The sequence below is a fragment of the Alosa sapidissima genome, chromosome 5 (assembly GCF_018492685.1).
Source record: "Alosa sapidissima isolate fAloSap1 chromosome 5, fAloSap1.pri, whole genome shotgun sequence".
NCBI lineage: Eukaryota > Metazoa > Chordata > Actinopteri > Clupeiformes > Clupeidae > Alosa > Alosa sapidissima.
This window is the reverse complement of record NC_055961.1, coordinates 17,114,248-17,138,862: the sequence shown is the minus strand read 5'-3', so window position 1 is coordinate 17,138,862 and position 24,615 is coordinate 17,114,248. Positions and strand designations below refer to the sequence as shown.

The 24,615-nt window shown below is 41.4% G+C and overlaps 1 protein-coding gene across 1 annotated transcript; it reads left to right on the top strand.

The window, feature by feature from the left end:
* The first annotated feature begins 3,013 nt into the window (after positions 1 to 3,013).
* LOC121709308 (ribosomal protein S6 kinase beta-1-like) lies at positions 3,014 to 24,609 on the top strand. Its single transcript, XM_042092575.1, has 15 exons — positions 3,014 to 3,552; positions 4,699 to 4,742; positions 4,856 to 4,976; positions 5,101 to 5,169; positions 9,786 to 9,933; positions 10,103 to 10,160; positions 10,771 to 10,871; positions 11,077 to 11,167; positions 11,372 to 11,462; positions 13,558 to 13,665; positions 14,149 to 14,211; positions 15,044 to 15,121; positions 15,420 to 15,527; positions 15,866 to 15,978; positions 20,029 to 24,609. The coding sequence occupies exons 1-15, from the start codon at positions 3,427 to 3,429 to the stop codon at positions 20,312 to 20,314; spliced, it is 1,605 nt and encodes a 534-aa protein (XP_041948509.1). The 5' UTR covers positions 3,014 to 3,426; the 3' UTR covers positions 20,315 to 24,609.
* Positions 24,610 to 24,615: the final 6 nt, after the last annotated feature.

Genomic DNA, 24,615 nt, shown 5'->3' with positions numbered 1-24,615 from the left:
TCATTACCAGTTTTAGCCTATAGTTATTACTCCCTTTGTCATAGACTGGCTTTCCCCAAATAGACAGCTAGGCCTATTGTTATTTGAGGTTAATCATCTATAAATGACCTTGACATCAGGACAGTACAGATTTCAATAGCCTAGCCTATGCATAGATAAAATGAACCTCTCACACAGCTGACTGTAAGCCCTTCTATTGAGGAATATAGCCAAGCCTATTATAGGACAAAACGTTATATAGGAAAACAATCATTGTTCTCTCCTCTCTGTTTGACATAATGTATCTTGCTTTAAAGTTTCAGAATACTTTGGGAAGTCCCCTTTTTCTGTAATTTGCATGTAAATGCGTTCTCATTCTCTGACCGCGTGCCCGAGACACAATGTCCCCATTGTTGTGTGGTTTTACGAAGTGAGAAATGGAGCGAACTGTAGCTTAGATGCCTATCGGTCCTCCTGGACAAGACACTATGCATGTCCACTGACACGCATAGCAATACAGGTAAAGAACACAGACAGAAATGTATCTTTTACCATCGCACATAAGCTATGCGTTTTCTCCAGCTCCTTCTTAGATAACGGCTCCTGGCAGGCTCCTGAATCATAATCATGGCAACATTGCGTGTCATAAATCGTAGGACTACGTCATTAAACACCCTAATGCAATGTGCAATCAATGTGCAAGATCTACTTAACAGGTGCCCGTTGCATAATCTTACAAACGCATTTCTAGTGCCGGACTTTTACGCTTTAAGTGATTCTAAAGAAAAGAGAACTGTGAAATGACTGCCGCAGGAAGGTTTTAAGCAATTTGATTCACTTGCAAAGATAACATGTCATGAAATGTCGGGTTTCTTGGTGATAACCTGCCATCTACTGTTAATATAAGGCAACTACAATCACATTTATTATTCCTCCCTGGTGGTCTCGAACGCATCTTGCAGCAAATCGTTACGGTGGCATGTTTCTATAGACGACTTTGGAAGGCTATCATCTTCAAATTAATTTTGATATTTTGATGGATTGTGAACAAATGAATGTGCCTGTTCCCAGGTATTGAACTATTACCCATTAACTGGGGTGGACCACCACTAAATAAAATATTGAAAAAATACACAATTAGGCCTAGGACAAATCATTCCCCTATAGGGATATAATATAATGATTTTCCCTACTAATGAGATCCAGAGTTCCTTTGAGAGGATGAGAGAAGCGTAAAGAAGGACAAACATCAGTGCAGCACTCCACCAATTAGGTCTTTATGGTAGAGTGGACAGATGGAGGCCATTCTGAACGACTCTCACACCATGACAAGTAAAATCATCTAGGCTGATAACAAAGACTGAACCATTTGGCCACAATTCCCAACACTGGAACAAACCAGGCACTAAGCTGCACTGATGTTTGTCCTTCTATATGCTTCTCTCATCTTCTCAAAGGAACTCTGAATCTCATTCATAGTGACCACTGGGTCCTTGGTTACCTGTCTGACCGGCCCTTCGTTCCGGATTACTCAGTTTGGCTGAGCGGCCAGATCTAGGAAGACTGTTAGTTGTTCCAAACTTTTCCATTTGAGAATGATTGAGGCTACCATGCTCTTGGGCACTTTCAATGTTGCAGAATTTTTTTTGTATCCTTCCCCTGATCTGTGTCTTCACACAACCCTGTCTCGCAGGTCTACGGACAATTGTCTCGACCTTGTGGCTTGGTTTTCACTCTGACATACACCATCAACTGTGAGACTGTATATAAAGAGATGTCTGCCTCTCCTAATAATGGCCAATTAATTAATTTAGGCACAGGTGGACTCTAATCAAGTTGTAGCATCTCAAGGACCATTGATGAAGTAGGATGCACCAGAGCTCAATTGCAAGTGTCATAACAAAAGGTCTGAATACTTATGTAAATGGGATATTTCAGATATTTCAAATGTATAAATTTACAAAACACTCCAAACACCTGATTTTTTGTGGAGTGTTGGATTATTGTGTGTAGATTGATGAGAAAAAAACGAATTGAATCCATTTCAAGATGAGTCTGAAATATAACAAAATGTGGAAAACTTGAAAGGGTCTGAATACTTTCCGGTTGCACTGTAACTGTTCACCCATTTCAACTGTCAGTTGTCTTCAACTGTTTCCTCTTCCCACAACTTTTTCAAAATAAAAGTCTTCACTAAATAATTTAACAATTTAAACTATCCAACTGTTTAACTGATCAGCCATTCAAACTGTTGACTCCCACCAACTGTTTCCTCTGCCCACAACTGTTTCCAACCAAGAGTTTGTTTTGCATTGTATGTTAATGTATGTTTTGCTTTTTCATGCACTGGCAATTTCCTTGAAATTACATTTTCTAGTTTTTTTTTTGTACCCTTCCTCAGATCTGTGCCTCGAGACAATTCCTTTGACTTCATGCTTGTTTTGTGGTCTGACATAGGCTACTGTTAACTGTGGGACAGGTGTGTGCCTTTCCAAATCATGTCCAATCAACTGAATTTACCACAGGTGGAAGCTAGAAACATCTCAAGGATGATCAGTGGAAACAGAATGCACCGCTCAATTTTGAGCTTGATTGCAAAGGCTGTGAATACTTATGTACAAGTAATTTTTTCGTTTTTTATTTTTAATAAATGTGAAAAAATCTCAAACAAACTTTTTGTTGTCATTATGTGTAGAATGTTGAGGAAATAAATACATTTAATCCTTTTTGGAATAAGGCTGTAACAAAACAAAATGTGGAAAAAGTGAAGCGCTGTAAATACTTTCTATATAGTTTTTTTTCCAATCAAGACACACTAGACTCATATCTTTGTTTATCTGTTTATCTTTATCTGTTTATTTTTGTTTGTTTGTTTAGCCAGTCAGTCATGTTAATTTTCGTGCATTCAGGTTGGCACCAAAACCTATTATGCCTATAAACGTATATCTATCTATCTATCCTAGAGAGAGAGAGAGAGCGCAAGCATTTTTTGTGTATCAGGGCTGCAGCACACAGCCGGAGGTCGACTGCCACAGACCAGCCATGGCGCTGTACAAACCCTACGATCAGTGAGAGAGGTTTTAATGTGCATGTGCAAACAATCATTTCTATTGCCTACTTGCTTGTCTATGCACCACATGCTAAACTGAACATTCACTTTACTCATCTACATTCTTTTTTAGGTTACATTTGGCACAAGATCATAACACAGACAAATCATAGCAGAAGCAGATGCTCTGTAGGGAAAAAATATAACAATTGCAAGAAATGTTGTATTGATAAGAGATGTGAAAAACGTTTGCCGAAATGATGCGCCTGCGCAAGAACTGCGCGTCAAGAGTTGCTTTGTTTTTTCCCTCTCAGGAATTTTGTTTGACTGCTATTTGCTACTGACAGTGCGCATGGGGCATAGTAGTAGCCGGTTATGGCGGTAGTGTGTAGATTTTCATGAGGCGGGGAACAAGCACCATAAGCCGAAGAGAACAATCAGAGTCTGAAGCTATGGCGGGCGTGTTTGATATTGACTTGGACCAGCCAGAGGAAAATGTCTCTGATGATGAGCTTGAGGATGGGGTAAGGAAATTTGTCAAAGGCATCGCTCAGACTTGGAACAGGCGCGGGCCTGAAGGCAACACATTTTGCTATAGCTAACGATGGCTACATAGGCTAATAGCTAACTAATGTTGGCTAACAGTAACGTTAACAGTGTTGAGATGGCATATAAGACAAAATCTCATGCCAACTGAAATGAAAGTTTTTGCGATCTAGGGAACGCCGCTCTAACTTAAAATAGGGAAGTTCAGAGTATCATGACAACATTGCACCACCCCAACATGGTGTCACTGTAATTTTAAAGAGCCTAGCTACTGTTAACACTGGCTCAACGATAACGTTACTGTTAAGTTGACTAGCTAGCGTTAGATAGGAAGCTAAACACCTATGCGTTAGATACAGCTTAGTTATAACGTTACATAGTTACTAATAAAGTATCAACATGTTTAAATGGTTCAGGATCAAGACACCACTAACCTGACCATACGATTTTACTTTACGTGAAGTTATTTTAAACAGTTTTCTGCAGGGAATAGTAATGTAAACGTTAATCGTAGCCACTTCGTTTATGTTAGCTAACTTAGCTCTGCTGCATCTTTAGACATTAATTTTACGGTTTGATTGGCTGGAATTCCCACTCATTGTTTGTGTTTGTTAACGTTAGCAGTTTCTAGATAGTGATAACGTTAACGTTATTGGTGGTTTGTTAGCTGACATTTGCTGTCGACACTTACCGGTGATCATGCCTTATCATGTTTACAGGCTTTCCTAGCGATTGGCCCAAAACATGCCGAATCAGCGGCATGCTTAACGGTGTGCCATTAAAAGTAGTGATATATTCACTGATCTATCATAATCCCATCCCTACACATCTTCTTAACTCATTTAGACACTCAGGTACTGAACTTGAAGACCTGCAACGTGTTGCAATGTAATGTAGTAGCTAGGCCTAATAAAGGTTTGAAAATCCTTCTGGCAATAACTATAGTGTTTTCTTTTCATTACAGAAAATTATTGTTGTTTCCATATTTACATTGCATGTATTTGGATTTAATAAATAGCCACGTGGTCTATAATAGTAATGAAAAAAATCGACCTTGTCAATCTTTCCATATATAACATCTTTCCGTGTGTAACATGTACACTTTTGCCTTTTTTTTTTTTCAGACTCGCCTTAGCGAATGTATGGAGCAGTCCAGCAGCTTTGAATTGTGAGTATTTCTTTGGCCTTTGACATTTATTCAGGAAAATGTTTGGAGTGAGGGAAACCCTTACTGTTTTCTATTTCCATAATGTCTTTGTACTGCTTTCTTTTGTTTTCTAGTGACATGGATGACTGTGAAAAATTTGAAATCTCTGAGGACAGCGTCAACAAAGGCACGGAGCAGATTCGTCCTGAGTGCTTTGAGCTGCTGCGTGTGTTAGGAAAAGGGGGCTATGGAAAGGTGTGGAAATGCTTTTTCTTTTGCTCTATTATCTGCTGTCTCCCTCTTCGGCTTTGCGTACCTTTTGTTTCAGTCTTAGAGGTGTGTGTATTGTCCAACAACCAGGTTTTTTGTCTATTTTTAGGTTTTTCAAGTCAGAAAAGTGGCCGGAGCTGCTTCTGGAAAAATATTTGCCATGAAAGTTCTAAAGAAGGTAACTGAATTGTTTATAACTGCCAGTGTTCTCAAAACATCAGAGGGAAAGTTTAGTGTGCCAGGTGACTGCTATCCTCACCAGTGCGTTTGGGTGTGTTCTGCATTAAGCCTCTCTGTCATTCCCGCTATGATATAACAGGTGGGTGGAGAAAGATAGTGTCACTATTGTTTACAACTGTGAATCAGAAGTGTTGTTAGTAGGTGGTGTTTAAGAGGTAATTACATCTGATAAGTGTGGGGGTGTCTACAAGCTGTTCATCTGAGCTGTGACTTCAGTATATAGTGAGAGGAGGCCTTTACAATAACAAATGTAAATGTCTATGTTTTTGAACACGGGCAGAAGTCAGCAAGTCAATCATTAGGGGGGGGGGGGGGGGATGGGGAGTGATCATGCCAAACAGTCTCCTGGCACTTCAGTGTGAGAACTCAGGATGTTAAACTCACACTTACGGCCAACATACTCCCAGATACAGTCAGAGCCGTTAAAAGTCTCTTTAACATATGAAACCTGTTGATGTACCAGCTAAAAACAACACAGGAGAGATTGTTAGAATTTTTTTTATTTCCACTTAGTTTTTCACATTGGTAAAGTCACAGGTTTGTGTATTCCCACCTGACTACCGTATTTTCCAGACTAAAAGTCACACTTTTTTTCATAGTTTGGCTGGTCCTGCGACATATAGTCAGGTGCAACTTGAATATAATAATATATGAAAAAATATATACTGACATGAACCCTACATGAAACATTATCGTCTACAGCTGGGAAGGAGCACTCTCAAATGCACAAGTTCTGTGCACGTTCAGTCAGATATTGGTTCTTGCGCTATGCCTGAAACACACGTGCATACCTAAATCCTCAAATTATGGCCGGGATTCTATTCATAGCTGGGCCTCAGATTCGGACAAATAAAGGCCAGTAATAATTTTGTTTTCAATTTAAATTTATTTTATATTGTGTATGAGTCTCCAAACATGTTGCTCTCAAGCTACCAGTCGCATGCCGCCACCTTCTGAGCTAGAGGCTAAAGCAGTAACCTACCGGTACATTTAAACACAATTGTTGCTGCCAGGCATCAGCCTACACATTTTATAAAAAAGTAAATCATGCATAATTAAAAAAAGAACTAAATTTAGGCTATCGTAGACCTCTTTGGCTATATGGAATAAGTTTTCCATTGCAGCACACATTCCATGAATGAATGAAAGCGGATGCCTTATCTCGCAATAAGCGGATGGAAATCCCGACACTCTTTCATACATGAAACTTAATAAAGTGAACCATCAAATACCCCACAGATTTCAGTGGTCATCAGTCCCGATATTTAGCAATATAATCAAACAGTCCAAACGTAAATGAATCTGCTGCCAGCTTGTGACTCCACATCGCCCAAAATGCTTGATTGCATTCTCCACATTTGGAGCAAAATGTTCATGTACCATATCAGCATTTTTGTTCAGTGAATCGTTTGTAAATTGCTTTACAATTACTGTCGGACCTATAGGCCTATCGCCTGGCTTGCTTCGGTCACATCCTTTTAAAACTGCATTTTTTTCTCTCTCGTGAGCATTTAAAGGAAAATTCCGGTATTTAGCACATTGAGTCCCTTTTCTGGTTTGTTTTGGATCAACTAGAGTGGTGGACACCGAAATTTTGACGATGGGTCCTGTCTCGACTTTTCTGACTCGTTTTGAATCGCGTTTGACTACTTCAGAGTGGCTGCCTATGGGCATGCACAAACATGTCCTTAAAACAACCCTTAACGTTCGTTTTCAAAACTGTGCAACTCACCGAGTGGTTAGTGGTGTTTTGTGGATTTTGTGAAATACATTTCTGCAACTTATAGTCCGGTGCAACTTATATGTTTTTTCCTGTTCATGATGCATTTTTTGACTAATGCGACTTATAGTCCGGAAAATACGGTATATTGGTATGCTGTGGAATGTGAATCTCCACAAGATATGTAAAACATGTGAGGTCTTATGCCAGTTAACCTAGTTATGAATTAGTTTAGGGAACCATCTTAACAGGTGGCAGTTGCTAGGCTGTGTTAATATGGACTAATTGGCTGTTTACATAATTACTTATATTTGAGGGTTAAGCAGCGATGGAGATGAAGAGCGATGAAATTAAGGAGACTCTATCGTGGGCTATATTATTTATTGAAATGGATGCCATTTAAATGTAGACTTGTAAGCATAGCCTGATGTAAAGTTTAATTTCTCAAAATAAGCACAACAGAAGATTTGCATTCACAATGATCACAACCACCAGATGATGTTAAAGGGCTTCACATAGCCATGAAATAATCCTGAAGGCCAACACGCATTGATGACATCTGACGCCCGTCAAGTCTGAGTCACGGCAGTGTTTTGAATATGGTTCTATTTCTTGAGTCTCAGGTCCATAGAAATGGCTTGGTTTTCAATTAACCGAGTGTTTTTACAGCCTTCAACAATGTTAGGCAACACTTATGGCCCTGTGGGTTAGAAGCTTTGATTTTATTTCTTTAGCAATCCTTGTCACTTATAACCAAAGCTAATAGTACATAGCAGATAGTTGGCTGATTTAAAAAAAAAAATACAGGATAGTATTATGTACTATACCAGTGATGTATACCACTGTCAGTTAAATTGCTTTGAAATGCTACTGTTCGTTTTATGCCTCAAACTCTCTACATAATTAATGTCTTGTTTTCACCGCTTTGCCGGTAACATGGATGTTTCAGAATGTTGGATGAATTCCATGACCCACCACTGAACCAATGGGCGCTGACCTTGAGAGAGATAATAGGATGTCAATGGGGCAAAAGCTCACTGATATCAATGCAGTAAATGAAGTAAATGAAAGTCCTTCCTCCCCCCTTGCCCTTCTTGAACATGACAATCTTGTGTTTTGTATTCACACTGGAGCCATAGCAGAAGATTAACACTAATGTCACTACTAGGTGGCCAGGGGATGGAATAGACTAGAGGTTTGACTACCATTTTGCTCCCATTCCCACTTTACTTTACAGCATGATGGTGGTAAATAATCTTTCCTTTTGTATGAGTGGGAATGGAGGTCAGGCTTCATGGCTTCCTGAGGCTCATGAAGGCACAACCTTAAACTGGTAAATGCAGGGATTTAATGAGCAACTCGCTGTAAGTCCAGAGGAATTTAATAGTTTCCCTCGAAATCTCCTGCTTGATTGCTGTTCTTTCTATTTTCCCATGTGCCCTCTATGCCCTTATTTATATAATTGACAACTGCTGTGCTTCCCAGAAGCAGAATGTTGGGGCTATGTTTATGGTTTGTATGGGCCTGTATTTACTGTAGCTATCATGCATGGAGAGCAGCAATTTTTTATATTTTTTTTCTTTAAGTAAATTTCTATTCCCAAGGTTGACGATAAAAGACTTTGATGGTGCATGGAGAGTATGCTGCCAAATATAACTTCATCCCAAGAACTCTCAGTCTCTCTTTCCCTCCCCTCTCCACCCAGTCACTGTGTAGAGCTGCTCTCAGCACATGTACAGTAGTATTGTCAGACCTGACGTTGTTCATCTGCGTCCCTCTAGCAGGCAAACTGCCAGTTTTTACTGATGCTGGCCCTTGACCCTTTCAACAATAAAAACAAAAACAATGCTTGAACGTTCTATTTGGGCCCCAATCTACTTCCTCTGCATTAAGATAACATATGGAATGTTAAAACGGAAGTCTTGTGGGGCCAACTATGATGCTGATAATGGAACTCTCTTGAAAGGGTCCATAGACCCTTTCAACAATAAAAACAAAAACAATGCTTGAACATTCTATTTGGGCCCCAATCTACTTCCTCTGCATTAAGATAACATATGGAATGTTAAAAAGGAAGTCTTGTGGGGCCAACTATGATGCTGATAATGGAACTCTCTTGAAAGGGTCCATAGCCAGAGTGGTTATATGAAGAACATAGACATTATTTATTGTGATAACCTTCGGCTTGTCCTCATTGTCAATCTTATGCACCAACGCTAGGTTTGGTTTCATATGGCCTTTGATATTGATGTGACGGTGCAAGCGTTAGAGGTGTGTGTGTGCGCGTGTGCGTGCATGCGCATACTTGTGGTACAGGGGTGGCTCAATTTTCCAGAAACAGTTACAGTGTTGTATTCGTCGTTTGGATGCTTAGAATACTTCAGATTCCAGATTTAGATTACCGTTCCCCACCACGTGTCTATGACTTACAAGATGGAGGCTGTAATTAGGCCGGTAATGCTACCGTGTGAAAATGTTTGGGCGTTTTCTCTGGCCAAGAGGAAAGGGTCATAAACTTAACTGTCTCCCCCTCTCAAAATGAGTAAGCCCTGTGATGATCTTGTTTGCTGTTGGACACGCTGTTGTTGGTCTGCTACATGGACACTTATTCAAAGACAAAAATACTCCTGGAGATATGTCTGATCTTTTTTTATTTTTATCTCATTAATTCATTTCTCTAAGTTTCTTGAAAAGATCAGTGGGCTATATGTATTTTAATTAAAACAGTGGCATTATGATCCGATCTCACTTGAGGATAACCCTTCTACTAGTGAATCCATAATTGAGGGTTGACATTAACGTCCATTCTTTTCTTTGTTTTCCGGTCATGGCAGGCAATGATTGTTCGGAATGCCAAGGACACGGCTCACACTAAAGCTGAGCGGAACATCCTGGAGGAGGTGAAGCACCCGTTCATCGTGGACCTGATCTACGCCTTCCAGACCGGGGGGAAGCTGTACCTCATCCTGGAGTACCTCAGCGGTGAGCAAGCAGCACACGGACAACAAACCGAAACGACAAACAAAACTCACACCCCAAAACAAACACCTGCACACAGACACACAAGTTACTTTCATTAATAGGGTATACTTTTCTTTTTTCTAAGGATAAGTGTGTCTTTGAGTTGTTAATGTGCATTTTGTAAATGCAGGTGGTGAGCTCTTCATGCAGTTGGAGAGAGAGGGCATCTTCATGGAGGACACGGCATGGTGAGACAGGAGGAGATGGATGGCACGCACGCACGCACGCACGCACGCACGCACGCACGCAGAAGAAGGGCAGAAAGCACCGCAGGCCCTTTGAGACCTGGAGTCCTCACGCCCTTGTTTTGTACACAGACATGCGGTGTGTGTGTGTGTGTGTGTTGGGTGGGGAGCGTTGCGCAACATGCTCTGGAAGTCCCTAAGTAATGCCGCATATGCAGCTTTTTGTACCCGCCAGTGTTACACACACACAAATAGCTCTCAACTCTGTAACCCTTCAGGGCCAAGAGCCAACAGCATTGGCAGCGCAGCGCTTGGGTTTGGGGGTTGAAAATGTGCTGCCTACTGCATACCCTGCGCAGGCCTGAATTAGTTATCCCTTCCCCAGAAATAGACCCCACATTTTGACATTTTGTTCTAAATCTAGTAGCCTATGGTCTTTATTTGATTGATTTGTTAAGTTGATGAGATGGTTTTATTGCTCTTTTACCCAGTTGCAAAAAACCTCGTAACCCAGTGAAAGTTCACTGAAATGAAAACATGAAAGTTCACCAAACAAAAACAATACTGACGTAACTGCAGACAGTTCAGTGTTTATCTCCTCTGTCCTAATCAGCTTCTACCTGGCGGAGATTTCTATGGCACTGGGTCACCTTCATCAGAAGGGGATCATCTACCGTGACCTAAAACCAGAGAACATCATGCTTAATGACAAGGGTAAGTAAGAAGGTTTTCCTTTCTAGTCCTGCTGAAAACGGCACACTCCATTTGCTGCACATTTACTGTACTTCCCATCTCTTTTTGTCTCCATCTGGTGTCTGTTTTTGCTCCTAACGTACAACAGATACATTTTTGGACTTATGTGGTGATGCTAAATCAGCCAACAGTAGCCTTGTGTCCTCTGTGATTCCTCTCTCTGTAGGTCATGTGAAGCTGACAGACTTTGGGCTTTGCAAAGAGTCCATCCATGATGGCACCGTCACGCACACATTCTGTGGAACTATAGAATACATGTAAGCATGCAGCAATATCTTTTTCATATGAATGCCATGGCCTCGAAATCTAATTTTATTTTTTTAACATTGAAAACTTGCAGATGATCTAAATGACTATCTAAATGACTAAGTCCATAAAGCTATTGTGGCAAATATATACATAGGCTAGTCATTGTCCCGGAAGTTGTGCATGCATTAAATGTTGATGATTGGCTGGTGCAGGGCTCCAGAGATCCTGATGCGGAGTGGCCACAATAGGGCAGTGGACTGGTGGAGTCTGGGAGCGCTGATGTACGACATGCTGACAGGGGCGGTAAGGAGTCCAGCCAAACCGTAATCAGAGCCAAGCTTGTTGTGTTGAGACTGGGTCGCCATCATGGTGATATTGTGTCTGAATATTACAAGGTGTACTTTGATAAGATCAGATGAACAAGGCGCAGAGAGTTCACGCGAGTATGTGTTAAAAAGATGGCGCAGTAATGCTGTCATTTGAGAGCAGGCAAGTTTTATAAAACAGCTAGACTGCTCATCATCCTGCTCAAATGAATTGTCTTGGTATAGGGCCATGTGAAAGGCCTGTAAACAAACCCTTACAATTCCAACTAGCTACCTATGTTATCAGGTAAAAAAGTCTTAAATTGTCTGGAATGTCTTGGATTTTCGAAAGGGAGGTATTCAATTTTTGTATGAGATCGCCGAGCGCCATATTTTGTGTACTTTTTTTTTTTTTTTTAACCCAATTTTATAAGTGACCGGTGTCAGGGCTGGCGGAAGCAAAGTCCTTTTAGGCAAGTCCCTCCACTCGTCGGCCATATAACAACGCTTTTTGAGCACTCATTGGGCATCCTATTCAGCAGAAATGTGCGTGCGCAAGGCTTCACGACACCAATCTTGCTCCAGCGGCGAGTTCACAACACATGATTGGCAAGATGTCTTCACAACACACCACATGATTGGCTCAATGTATTTACATGTCAACGTTTTGCCGAGGAAGGGGTGGGATATGTGTAGACAACGGCCATATTGGCGTTACAAACTAACCCCATGCATTTCTATGGAGGATTTTTTGAGTGCTGTGTCTCCTCATTAGAAAGTCTCTGGCGGAAGACATTCCTGCACCCTGGGCGAAATAGGAATATGTCGTCCCATGTTCATAGACTGTGTGCCACTTTCAACTGTGTGCTACCTTCGCAGAAGCCCCTGGCTGCAGAGTGCAGATCGGGGATGTACTCAATGTGTGGGGGAGCTCAACGTTGCTACTTTCCACCGCACAGAAAAATAATAAAATGTTGCGGGGAAATTGCGACCAGGCCTCACAGAAAAAATGGTAGCCTACAATTAAGCAATTTCACTGGAGGAAATACATGTTGACCTGTTTGCATCTCTCCAGCATGTGTTGCTGGCTTAGCTTACCCAACAGGGATGTGAATACCCTGATCTGTCTGCGGCTTGCTCGCCAGCCTTTCCCAGTACTTCCCAGCAAAAGTTGTGAAATATAACCGCATATTCCGTTTTTTTAAATGTCGGCGACTGGCTACATAAAAAAAAAAAAGTCTGTAAATGCGTTCATAATACGTGCGTGCTTGAGATGAAACCAGCAGTTTTTCAGCAGAAACATGCAAGGCTACTACAGACACAGATGAAGAACAGAACAGTCAGCCTCAGCTAACCAAAAGCAAGCAGCCCAGACCCTAAAATTGGGCATTCATAGCTGTGAAGGTGATTCACACAATTATTTTTCTTTCCCCCAAAAACTATATTTGGTAACTTCTGTACACATCCAAAATGGGGTGGCTGTTAAAGTTAGTTAAAAAAAACAGCTTTTAGTTGTCATATTTATCTTTTTTTGCCGTGTTAGTCTTAATTTTTCCATTTAGATGTCTTGAAAAGGTCTTAAAAGTCTTCAAATTTGCACTTGAAAAATGTGCGGATACCCTGTGTTATGCGCTTTGAGATACTGTGGTCCAAGTCTGGTCCACCTGAACCCGCAAACCTATGAAAGCTGAAAAAGCTTTCACAACACGGTGTTCTCAACTACTTGATAAACTACTTGATATTGATAAACAACATTAGTTAGCATTCTAGTGAGCCTTTTTAACACTGCCAGCTGTGCTATTGTTGTTGGCCTTGTCAGTAGTTTGGGTTAGTTGTCAATCAAAACTCATTACTGCAGCTTTAATTTGTTACCTATGGACCCTTTCAACAAGGTAAACAAAAACAATGCATGAACGTTCTATTTGGGCCCCAATCTACTTCCTCTGCTTTAAGATAACATATGGAATGTTAAAAAGGAAGTCTTGTGGGGCCAACTATGATGCTGATAATGGAACTCTCTTGAAAGGGTCCATAGAATAACCCTCACCTTTCAGAGAGTGGAATGATGTGACCTCTCATTTGTGTTTTTATAGCCACCGTTTACTGGTGAAAACCGGAAGAAGACCATTGACAAGATTTTGAAGTGCAAACTCAACCTTCCACCTTACCTCACACACGAGGCTAGGGATCTTCTGAAAAAGGTGAGCTATAATTAGTTGAGGTTTATTTGACCACACTTAACACAATGTAAAAGTATTGTGTAAATGTTTCATCCATTTCGCTAGAAATCCATCCCCTTAAATGTGCAGAGTGCAAAGATTTGAACCCCATGAACTTTTTCGGAAAATTCAACAAATTGCGTCAAATTGAATTGAGTCATCCAGTTGTTTGTTCAGGATGTGCGTTGAAACCAAATCCTGGTTCTGTAATGAGAAACAGATATAGGTGGTTTCGGATAGAGCCATAAATAGTTCCAGCCAATTAACATGTTGCTTCAGGAGAGTAGAAAGGATGGGTGTAGGATTGTGCTGGGCAATGGTTTCCAGTGACTTCTCGTATCCTCAGTCTCCTGATGTGATACTGAGTTTTCCAGTACTCTCACAGCTGAATCCTGAGTCAGCGGAGGACGGAGCTGCCAGTAACTCTTGTATTTGTTTTGTTTTGACACCCCCCCCCCCCCTTAGCTGCTAAAGAGAAATGCATCCCTGCGGTTGGGTGCCGGGCCAGGAGATGCATCGGAGGTGCAGGTAAACATGCGCGCACGCACGCACGCACGCACGCACGCACGCACGCACGCATAACCATTTGAACAGGAATCACGCTCTCTGCTGGCCAGAGCCAGGAAATGCTGTAGAGACTTGTAAATTTACACACAGCACATCATACTGCTTCTTCCCTTTCTCAGGTGTAATGAGAGCTTTGTGATGCAAGCCACTGTGCTTTTAAAGGTGCCCTGCCACACATATTTCATTACTTTTTGGTAATGTCTGAAGTTCTACCATGGACTCTGTAACATTTTTTTGTGGAAAAAATCCCTTGGTTACCTTGTTTCAAGCCATTCTAGCGTGATATAGAAAGCCTGCAGGAAGACTCAGCTCGATTTGCGCTAGTTCTCATTAATATTCAACTAGCTTAGCTGCTTAACTCTGATTGGCTAACAGCTAGTCTGTTTCGTCCATAACATGACAGCCGTTATTAACTAATTTTAGCTTGAGTTGTGAGTTGACAATAACGTTTTACTTACAGACTAGGCACTGGTCGTAGACTGCCACAATGGTAGCTGTTATCAACTAATTTTAGCTTCATGGCATGAACTTAGCTTGGCTAGTGAGTACTAGCATTGTCCAAATGGGCATTAAACCTGCTAATCTAGCAAATGCATTCATTTTTTTAAACATTTTCACATTCATGACAGCACACACATATGGACCTAACATATTTAAAAAAATACAAGTAAACACGGTTTTGTGTGGCAGGGCACCTTTAACAGTTTTGGTTCAGTTATGTTTGTCTGGTTGCTACTTTGTATGTTTACTTGTTCATGTCCTCATTGTGCATCCATGTTTCCTGCATGTTCAGGGCCACTCCTTCTTCAGGCAAATTAATTGGGATGATCTTCTCGCCCGCAAAGTTGAACCTCCATTCAAGCCTTTTCTGGTAAGCACATATTTACTACGGTGTAGAGATGTTATAACCTGACTTGGTTGACGAAATTCATCTGACTCCAGATGAATTTCGTGAGTCAGGTTAGAGATGTTACCCATGACGTGGTAAAGATAATGTCATATCAATCACATGACTGCTTAGACAAGGACCTCATTTTTCTGGAGGCGGATCAGTGTCCCTCACCAAGAAGCTGTAGAACTTTACTGGGGATCTGCTGGTTGAAACTCTGAGCTGTTGTGTATTAACTTGTTTCAGTAGTTGAATGATTATTTCGTTCTGATGTTTACAGCAATCGGCAGACGACGTCAGTCAGTTTGACTCCAAATTCACCAGCCAGACCCCAGTGGACAGCCCTGACGACTCCACTCTTAGCGAAAGTGCCAACCAAGTCTTTCTGGTGAGCTTACTCTCCGTCTTTCAAGTTTGTTTTTTGAAGACCAGGTGGTCTTCTTTTATTTATTTCTTACGAGAAATGGTTAATGTGTTTCATATGTGTGTGAGTGTGTGTGGGTGGGTTCCCTCTCCCCCTCCTTTTAAATGGAAACTTTGTTCCGGCAAATAGCGTGATTTGTTTTCACATTATGTTCATTCTCATTGCTCATCTTCCTCCATTACGCTTCATATCATTTCTTTGTTTGCCATGTGGATGTGCTGTGCAGTTCCAACCACAGGCTGGTCTGAATATCTCCCTCTGATTTGTTTTTCTTTTTTTTTTTTTTTGGTCTGTTTCAACAGGGCTTTACGTATGTGGCCCCGTCCGTGCTTGAGAACGTTAAGGAGAAGTTTTGCTTCGAGCCAAAAGTCCGGTCCCCACGGAAGTTTCTGGAAAGCCCGCGGACACCAGTGAGGTAATTGTTTTCCTGCGCGTGGCTTTTCATTGGAAAGAGGCTCCCAGCTGGCCACTGTCAGACTAGCAGTGACCGTAAGCGCAGACCAGAGAGTAGTTTAAATACACATTGTTGACTCAAATAGCACTTTTCTACGCTTACTTAATGGGTAATGTCTTTCAGCCGACTGTCTGTCATTGCCGAGCATTTATCTCTGCACGGATCATTTTAAACCACAGCAGTTTGCACATTGTGTGCTTTAAGAGCCACTGTTGGTGTTGTGATCCGTTGCATGTTTTTGTTTTTTTTCTCGTAGGCTTTACTCCTAGTAGATTTATGAACTCCCTGACCCTTGGGAAAACTCAGCTAATATTTGCAAAACGGATACAAATAAGCATAAAGAGACCAACAGAGAGAGTCTCTGATGGACGTTAAATTATGGTTTGGTTTTGTATCATCTTATATAAGGCATCATTTCTCAACCTTGGGGTTAGTACCTCATGTGGGGTTGCCTGAAATTCAAATTGGGTCGACTGAAATATTGGGTATCTTACAATTGACCAGTACATTACATTAAAATATATATACAGTTGTGCTAAAAAAAATAGCAGTGCCTTTAGAAAAAAGAGTAAATGTCAAAATTCTTCAAACAAATTGTACTTTCATGAACACAGATGCATTGGGGACACAGTACATTCTATTCCAAAGCAAAACAATTGGGCAAAGTCATCAAAACTGAAATAATAATAATGATATTTCATAGAAAGTCAGAAATGCCATGTTCAAAGAAATAGCAGCGTTGCCATCTTTCCTTGGAAACTCAAAAATGTACTGTACAAACTAAGAAATTCTTGATAAGTGAACTTGGCTGAGTATCCTAAACTAATATTTTGTTGCAAAACCACGGTTTCTGATAACTGCTTCACATCTGTGGTGCATGGAGTCAACCAACTTCTGGCATCGTTCAACAGGTATTGCAGCCCAGGTTAATTGTACTGTATTCCACAATTCCTCTTTGTTTCTTGGTTTTGCCTCATGCACTGCACTTTTTATGTCAGCCCACAAGTTTTCTATGGGATTAAGGTCCGGGGATTGTGCTGGCCACTCCATCAGTTGAATCCTGTTCATATGGAACCATGCTTTTGCTCGCTTGCTGGTGTGTTTCGGGTCATTATCTTGTTGAAAGGTCCACCTCAAAGGCATTTCCTCTTCAGCATGACCTCTTCCAGTATGTCAGACGCCCTGCAAACACCGAATTCAAGCCACAGTACTCAGTGAAGACAATTAAGCATGGTGGTGCAAGCATCATGATATGGGGATGTTTGTCCTAATATGGTGTTGGTCCTATTTACCGCATACCACGGATCATGGATCAGAAATTTCCTCTCCAGCATATGGCAGCATGACCTCTTCCAGTATCCTGATCTACTCGAACTGATCCATGATCCCTGGTATGCGGTAAATAGGACCAACACCGTAGTAGGAGAAACATCCCCATATCATGATGCTTGCACCACCATGCTTAATTGTCTTCACTGAGTACTGTGGCTTGAATTCGGTGTTTGCAGGGCGTCTGACATACTGGAAGAGGTCATGCTGAAGAGGAAATGCCTTTGAGGTGGACCTTTCAACAAGATAATGACCCGAAACACACCAGCAAGCGAGCAAAAGCATGGTTCCATATGAACAGGATTCAGCAGTGAGCTGCCTGCATCAAAAATTGCATTACTATATTTGACCTACATTTTAATCTGTTCCCTGTTCAATTTTAAATATGATTATGTTGTTTTGTATTTATGTGTCGCTTTGGACAAAGGCGTCTGCTAAATCCATAACCATAACCATAACCATAACTGATGGAGTGGCCAGCACAATCTCCGGACCTTAATCCCATAGAAAACTTGTGGGCTGACATAAAAAGTGCAGTGCATGAGGCAAAACCAAGAAACAAAGAGGAATTGTGGAATACAGTACAATTAACCTGGGCTGCAATACCTGTTGAACGATGCCAGAAGTTGGTTGACTCCATGCACCACAGATGTGAAGCAGTTATCAGAAACCGTGGTTTTGCAGCAAAATATTAGTTTAGGATACTCAGCCAAGTTCACTTATTAAGAATTTCTTAGTTTGTACAGTACATTTTTGAGTTTCCAAGGAAAGATGGCAACGCTGCTATTTCTTTGAACATGGCATTTCTGACTTTCTATGAAATATCGTTATTATTATGTAAGTTTTGATGACTTTGTCCAATTGTTTTGCTTTGGAATAGAATGTACTGTGTCCCCAATGCATCTGTGTTCATGAAAGTACAATTTGTTTGAAGAATGACATTTACTCATTTTTCTAAAGGCACTGCTATTTTTTTGAGCACAACTGTACATTACATAAAAAATATGAAAACACCCATGATGTTCTAGTTGAGTAACTAATCGGATCCTTCATTAAAGTCTAGCTATGTAAAAATTAACTTAGACATCCCGCATGAGATAATGATGGGTAATAATGCTTGATCAACGTTCCAAACAAAGCAGCAGAGCAACCTGAGGCCTATTGCACAAAAGCAGAATTAAGACATCCGGGATAAGTTACTGAGCTGCGCTCAATGAATCCAAAACAAGAGCGTACAGGCTTAATTGGTTGCACAAAGACCAAGCCAGGATGAGCAGACACGGATTCATCAAGCCAGGTGAAACCTATCCTGGATAAGTGCGCGCTCACGGCTCCCTCAAATAGACCCCGCCACCGATCACAGATTCACTGATTCACCATGGCAACTAGCGGCTTCATTGCTTCTTCTACGGTGTGAAGTAGGTAGCGATAGCCTTTTCACAACAGCAACAAACAGCAACACCTCTGTTTAGGAGAATATTAAGTATAAGTATAAGTAAGTATATATACTCTTTTGATCCCGTGAGCGAAATTTGGTCAATGCATTTATCCCAATCCGTGAATTAGTGAAACACACACCGCACACAGTGTACACACAGTGAGGTGAAGCACACACTAATCCCGGCGCAGTGAGGGATTAGTGTGTGCTTTGTGAGGGGTTAGGTGCCTTGCTCAAGGGCACTTCAGCCGTGCCTACTGGTCGGGGTTCGAACCGGCAACCCTCCGGTTACAGGTCCGAAGTGCTAACCAGTAGGCCACGGCTGCCCCTCAAAATATTTTTTCTCAGTCCATTCAGCCCAGTTCAATGCCCAGCTAGCTCCATTCAAACTTAGTCATGTATACAGTTGTATAGATTATAACATTGAGAAACACACATTCATTCAGATATTCTACACATCCACGCAACACTACTATTCAAGTTAAGTTACCCGCCCGGCAAGAAGTTACATTGCCCGGCAAGAAGTCCACAATCAATTCAATTGTCTTGCCACGATCTGTGGAGCTTACAGACAACGTTAATATTGCAGCTAGTGCCGCGACCACTACGTGCGAAATGGTTAGGCACTCCCATGACGTCACATTGTCGCATGACAGGTCGGGAATGGTGAGTATGTAAGAGTTAATTAATGATCACAAACGTTTAAATAATGACAGTGGGTCTAGGTATATGTGATAACAATGTGTAGTGGGCAGTGGAATAACTATTGGTTTCCGTTTGTGGTGACTGCTGACTGAGATAAGGGATGAGATGAAATAGATCCGGGAACTTAGCCTGGTCTGGAGCAGGCTAGCTCCACAGAATAAATCGCCATGGTAACTTATACCATAACATATCCTGCTGCCCCCTATCCTGCTTTTGTGCAACTGGATCACGGATAAATTGAGCCAGGATAACCAAGATATCACGGCTTAATCCCTTATCCTAGTTTTGTGCAATAGGCCCCAAGCGAGGTAGTCAGACAAACAAATTAGCTTGCTATGACATTTGGGGAAATATATCACTCTCAACTGGATGTTACAGCAGAGATGAGATGCGCTCTCTGAATGATTGGGGTTGCCAGCGTTTTATGTGACATCAAAATAGGGTCACCTGCCAAAAAAGGTTGGGAACCCCCTGATATAAGGCATTGTTTATCATCATATGTTATCACCATGTGCCCCCTCTCTCTCTCTCTCCCCCAGCCCCATCAGGTTTGCTGGGGGTGACTGCTGGCCACGAGGCCCTCCTATGCCGGGGTCTGCTGCCGCTGCTTCCTCCTCCTCGTCCGCCCTGCTGTCCCCCAGCGGCGAGCAACCCATGGACGTGTCAGCCGTGGAGCAGATGGACTTAAGCAACAGCAGCTCCTCCAACGAGGTGTCTGCCCCCCTGCCCATCCGGAAGCCCCTGGGTGGTGACGTGGGCTCCTTCCGCAAGCAAGCCTACCCCATGCTGTCCAAGCGGCCGGAACACTTGCGCATGAATCTATGACACACGGCTCAGCTCGGCGCCTCACTCAGCCTGCTGGACGCTCTTAGCGAGTTGCTCTTCCACCATTTATTTTTTCTTTTGTTTTGTTTGTTGTGTTTTTTTAACCGGAAGACACTTTAGAGAATTAATGAAATTACCCAGAAGGCCCCTTGTGTGTCGCCGACACCTCCAGCCTCCCTTTTTGTTTTGTTTTTTATTTTGAACCGACCAATGAGGAGGCCGTGAAAGGAGGAGCTTCAACGGGGGGGGGGGGATCTTGAACAGTCTTGCTCCCATCATGAATTGCACGACGAAGGAGATGTGGCAAGCAAAAGAAGAAGAAGCAGCAGAAGAAGAAAAAAGAAAAACTCCAGCATGCCACAGACTCTGGGTCTCCCTTTTGCCTTTTGCGCTTTGCACATGCTGGTGAGGTTTGGCGGACGCCGCTGGACAAAACCCCCGGTGTTCTGCGTGCGTGCGTACGTGCGTGCGTACGTACGTGCGTGTAAAAAAAAAAACTAGCTTCTGATTACTGGTGCTTTAAATACTCCGAGAGGCCCAGCCCGGGGCACTCCACACTGCCGCTCCGCGGAAGGCTTTGACGCTGGACGAAACACGCGTAAATCACTTTGTCATGAGTCTATCACTTAAGAACCGAGTGGGGCAATGGGCTTTTTTAGAAAGAAAAAGAAAGAGGGAAACTTAACACCCCTGCCTTATTTTGGTTATGTGGCCTGGGCTATCATACTGTATTTAGTTGATAGAAAACATAGATCAAAACCACATTTATTTTTTATTTTCTGGAAACATGGACATTGGTGAGGATGGAAGACTGTTTCTGGTAACTTTTGACCTTGTTTCATGCAGTTTCATCTAATTGATTGCTTTCCAAATATTTCTTGATGGATTGGACGCGATCAATATGCTTTACTTATGTTGCTTTCATTTCTTTATTTTTCCTTGTTTTTGTAGAATGTACGCTGGCTTTAAATACTTTTGACGGTCATTTGAAATGAAGACTTGAAAACACTCCCAAACTCTTCGACAACAGTATTGAGATGTGCATGATTCCCTGGGGATTCCTTGGGCAGTTCCGCTAGGACTCATGACTTGTTTCAGATTGATATCTGGGTGACAAACTTAAAAGCTTTCGTAATTTTATGTATAGAAGAATAACTTTGACAGATGCGCGCTGGGCTGGTCGAATGTATGTGGTCAGTCGACGAGTTCTTGGTTTTGCTTGTGAAAGTGAAAGCAAACACCTTTATTATGAGTTGTTGATATTGAATGCTGTATACCCACAGTTCCTTTATGAGCCTCAAGGATTCAAGACTTGTGACTTTGTTTCAGCCTACCTCTCACATTTCTGTTCCATGACCTCGTTCTTAGCTACACAAATAGCTGTTGTGGGGCGGGGGGGGGGGGGGGGGGGGGAGTACTCTTCTTGCTCTAAAAGATGGACCTTTTCTCTGTTGTGTCAAGTCAGAGCCTTGTATGAAACCTGGAACCATATGTTATAGATCTGTGTGAAAACGGTCTTTCTTCAGTAACCCTGCAACGATGATTCTACACAAGCTGCATGTTTAGAACGCGAGCAGAAGCTGAAGTCACTGCGAGATGTGTGTTTGGTTTTTTTTTTTTTTTTTTTTTGTCTTAAATGTCTGTTACTGTATGAGGTTGATGATGACCTGAACTGCTGCTGTATCTTTGACTGACTGAATTTGGGAGAAGCCATAAGATGAGAGATGTTCATTAGTGGTGATCAACTAGCACCCAAATGTATTCATAATGGCTGAAATGAACACGCAGGGCACCATTACAATGGAGACCTTTGGAGGGTCATTTTAGTAATTTAAGTGTTTCCATTTCCATTCTTTTTCTAATTTGTTGCATAATCTGGCAAAGTGAGAAAGTTAGTGCACACATAATTGTGTTGGTATCTGCTCCTGGTATGTCTACTGTGTTTGAATCTTGTTCTTTTAAAGGTGTATACCCTCAACCAAGACATTCATCCTTCACTTTTAGGGCCCAACATGATGATTTTGTTTTAAAGACATGATCAGTGTAATTTACTGTTGTCATTTCACATTATGAGATATTTCCCCCTTTGAATCTTCTACATATATTTAATTGAATTTGCAAGCTTTTTGTGTTAAGTCGTTGCAATTCCAAATAGTCCAGCCTAGATTGAAAGCAGGCCTGTTCATGATTTGAATTTGCAGTAATTTTAATTACTTTACATATAAGTTATTCAGTTTTACTCTTTTTAAAAAAAAATAATTTAAAAAAATGTAAAAAAAAAAATAAACTAGACTTATGACATTTAGAAGTCTGCGTATGAAGACCGGCTCTTCTCAACACTTGACAGCTCTCAATGGAATTCCCAATGGAGCTCTCAATTGGATTCTTTGGTCGAACCAAACACGCATTATGCGTTTGAACAAGGGCATTGTTAGGCTTGGAGCAACTCCTGAATTACAGGAGTCTGAACTGTAATTCATTGTCTGTTTAATTTATGAAATGTGCAGCGGATGTTGGCATCGGCATATTGACACAAATTTCATACTACACAGCTGACACTCCAAAGGTTTGGAATTCTTTCGCACTGCCTGCCTGGGATTTTGTTTTCATATTTATTAAGATAGCGAGGTTTGATGTTTTTAAGTATTTTATTTAATCAAGTGCCATTTAACAGCTGTATTTCCTGCACTATGCAACTAACAAGCTATGTTTGCTGTGAGTAAGTCAGTGTTAGTTTAGCATGACATCCCTCCCAGAACAATTTGTTTTGCTTTTGGATTCTTGCCCCCTGAATGAAATGCTTATGATAGGTTGAAGACGTACCAAGACAACAGATGAACAATTAGAAGTTCTCCAGGTTGCTCCTGAAATATAGTGTAGGTCCTGACGTCTTGTACGGCAAGGATACAGTTTGTTTCAGGTGTCGAGTGTTTGTAGAGATGAGAATTGTAGGTTCAATAATTTGTCTGTAGTCTTTGATTTGCTGTTGTATTGGTTTGTATCTTGTGCTCTGTATCTGTACTCGCAGTGTGCTTCTCTGCAGTTTGCACCTAAAAATCTAAAGCTTTCCAACACTTTTCACTCATTCCACTATGCTTGAAAGATAGCCGACCTCGTTAAGTCGTGACCAACTCTTGGCTTGCTGCCATGTTAACATAGTTTTTGGGGAACTGCATTTTGCAGGTGCCTATAGGGCCTGGCACTATATGTGTATTCTCCATTTATGGATGCACATTATGTCAAAATAATTGGACGATGGAGAAATGGTTTCCCTCACATTTGAGTCACACGTACACGCACACATACAGTTGTTGCTGTTGACCTATCAATATCACTGTTATATATTTTTCTTTCAAGACATCAGGACTTCCTGTGGTTTTGTACCTTCTGGTAAGCAGAAATGAACTAGTGATTTATAGGTGAGCAGAAACAATTCTCCAGTGGGTATACACCTTCACATCAGCAAATAGTTACCGGTAAGCTTGCAAGGGTGTTTCAGTGGTGGGACAGGACACCAAGAACACTGACTTGAGGTAAACTGGGTGTTGCTGTTGGTGCAGTCTTCACCAGAACCTTTGCTTAAAACTCTGAACTCCATTACTGTAGTTTGCTTTGTATGAGAGTTGATGAGCTCGGTCTTAACACACTCACATCACTTGCCTTCTGTCTTTGAGTGTAATGATATACTCGAAACAAAACACCTCACTTTTCACCATGGGAATCTTAATTTGTATATAGTTTTACATGTTTCATAGATCTTAAAATTGATTTCTTTTTTGAAGTGACTAACTCTATTGTCAGTTCAAAACTGTAATTAACCTTTATTCTCACGCTAGTGTCTGGCTTAGGGTGGACTTCAATTCTCAATAGTTAAGGCGCTCTATACTGTCTGCCCTATGATAATGCACTATGCACAGGCGCCACTGGGGTTTCAGCACCCAAGTGAAACTATTCAGATAATGGATCTGCTTGGCCTTTTGAGCATAAGCAAAGATGCTTGGGAAAAAAGGCCTAAAACTGGCTGTACCTTGGATGTATACTGACTGGTGTGTGTTATGTTTAAAGGAAAAAAAAAAAAATCTAGGTGAGTTCCGATTGATTTCTTTCAGACACTGTAGCCAGTTCTTTACAGGCCCACTCGGCCTGTTTGTGAAAGCGCATCTGAAGAAATATCTCGCAATAACACTGGTATGAAAGATGGTCATGTTGAATTGATGAATCTCTTGGACCTTGAAACTTTTGATATTGCAAGTGAATGGATGTAAATTGCTGAATAAAAAATATGTTCATATTGATCTTCT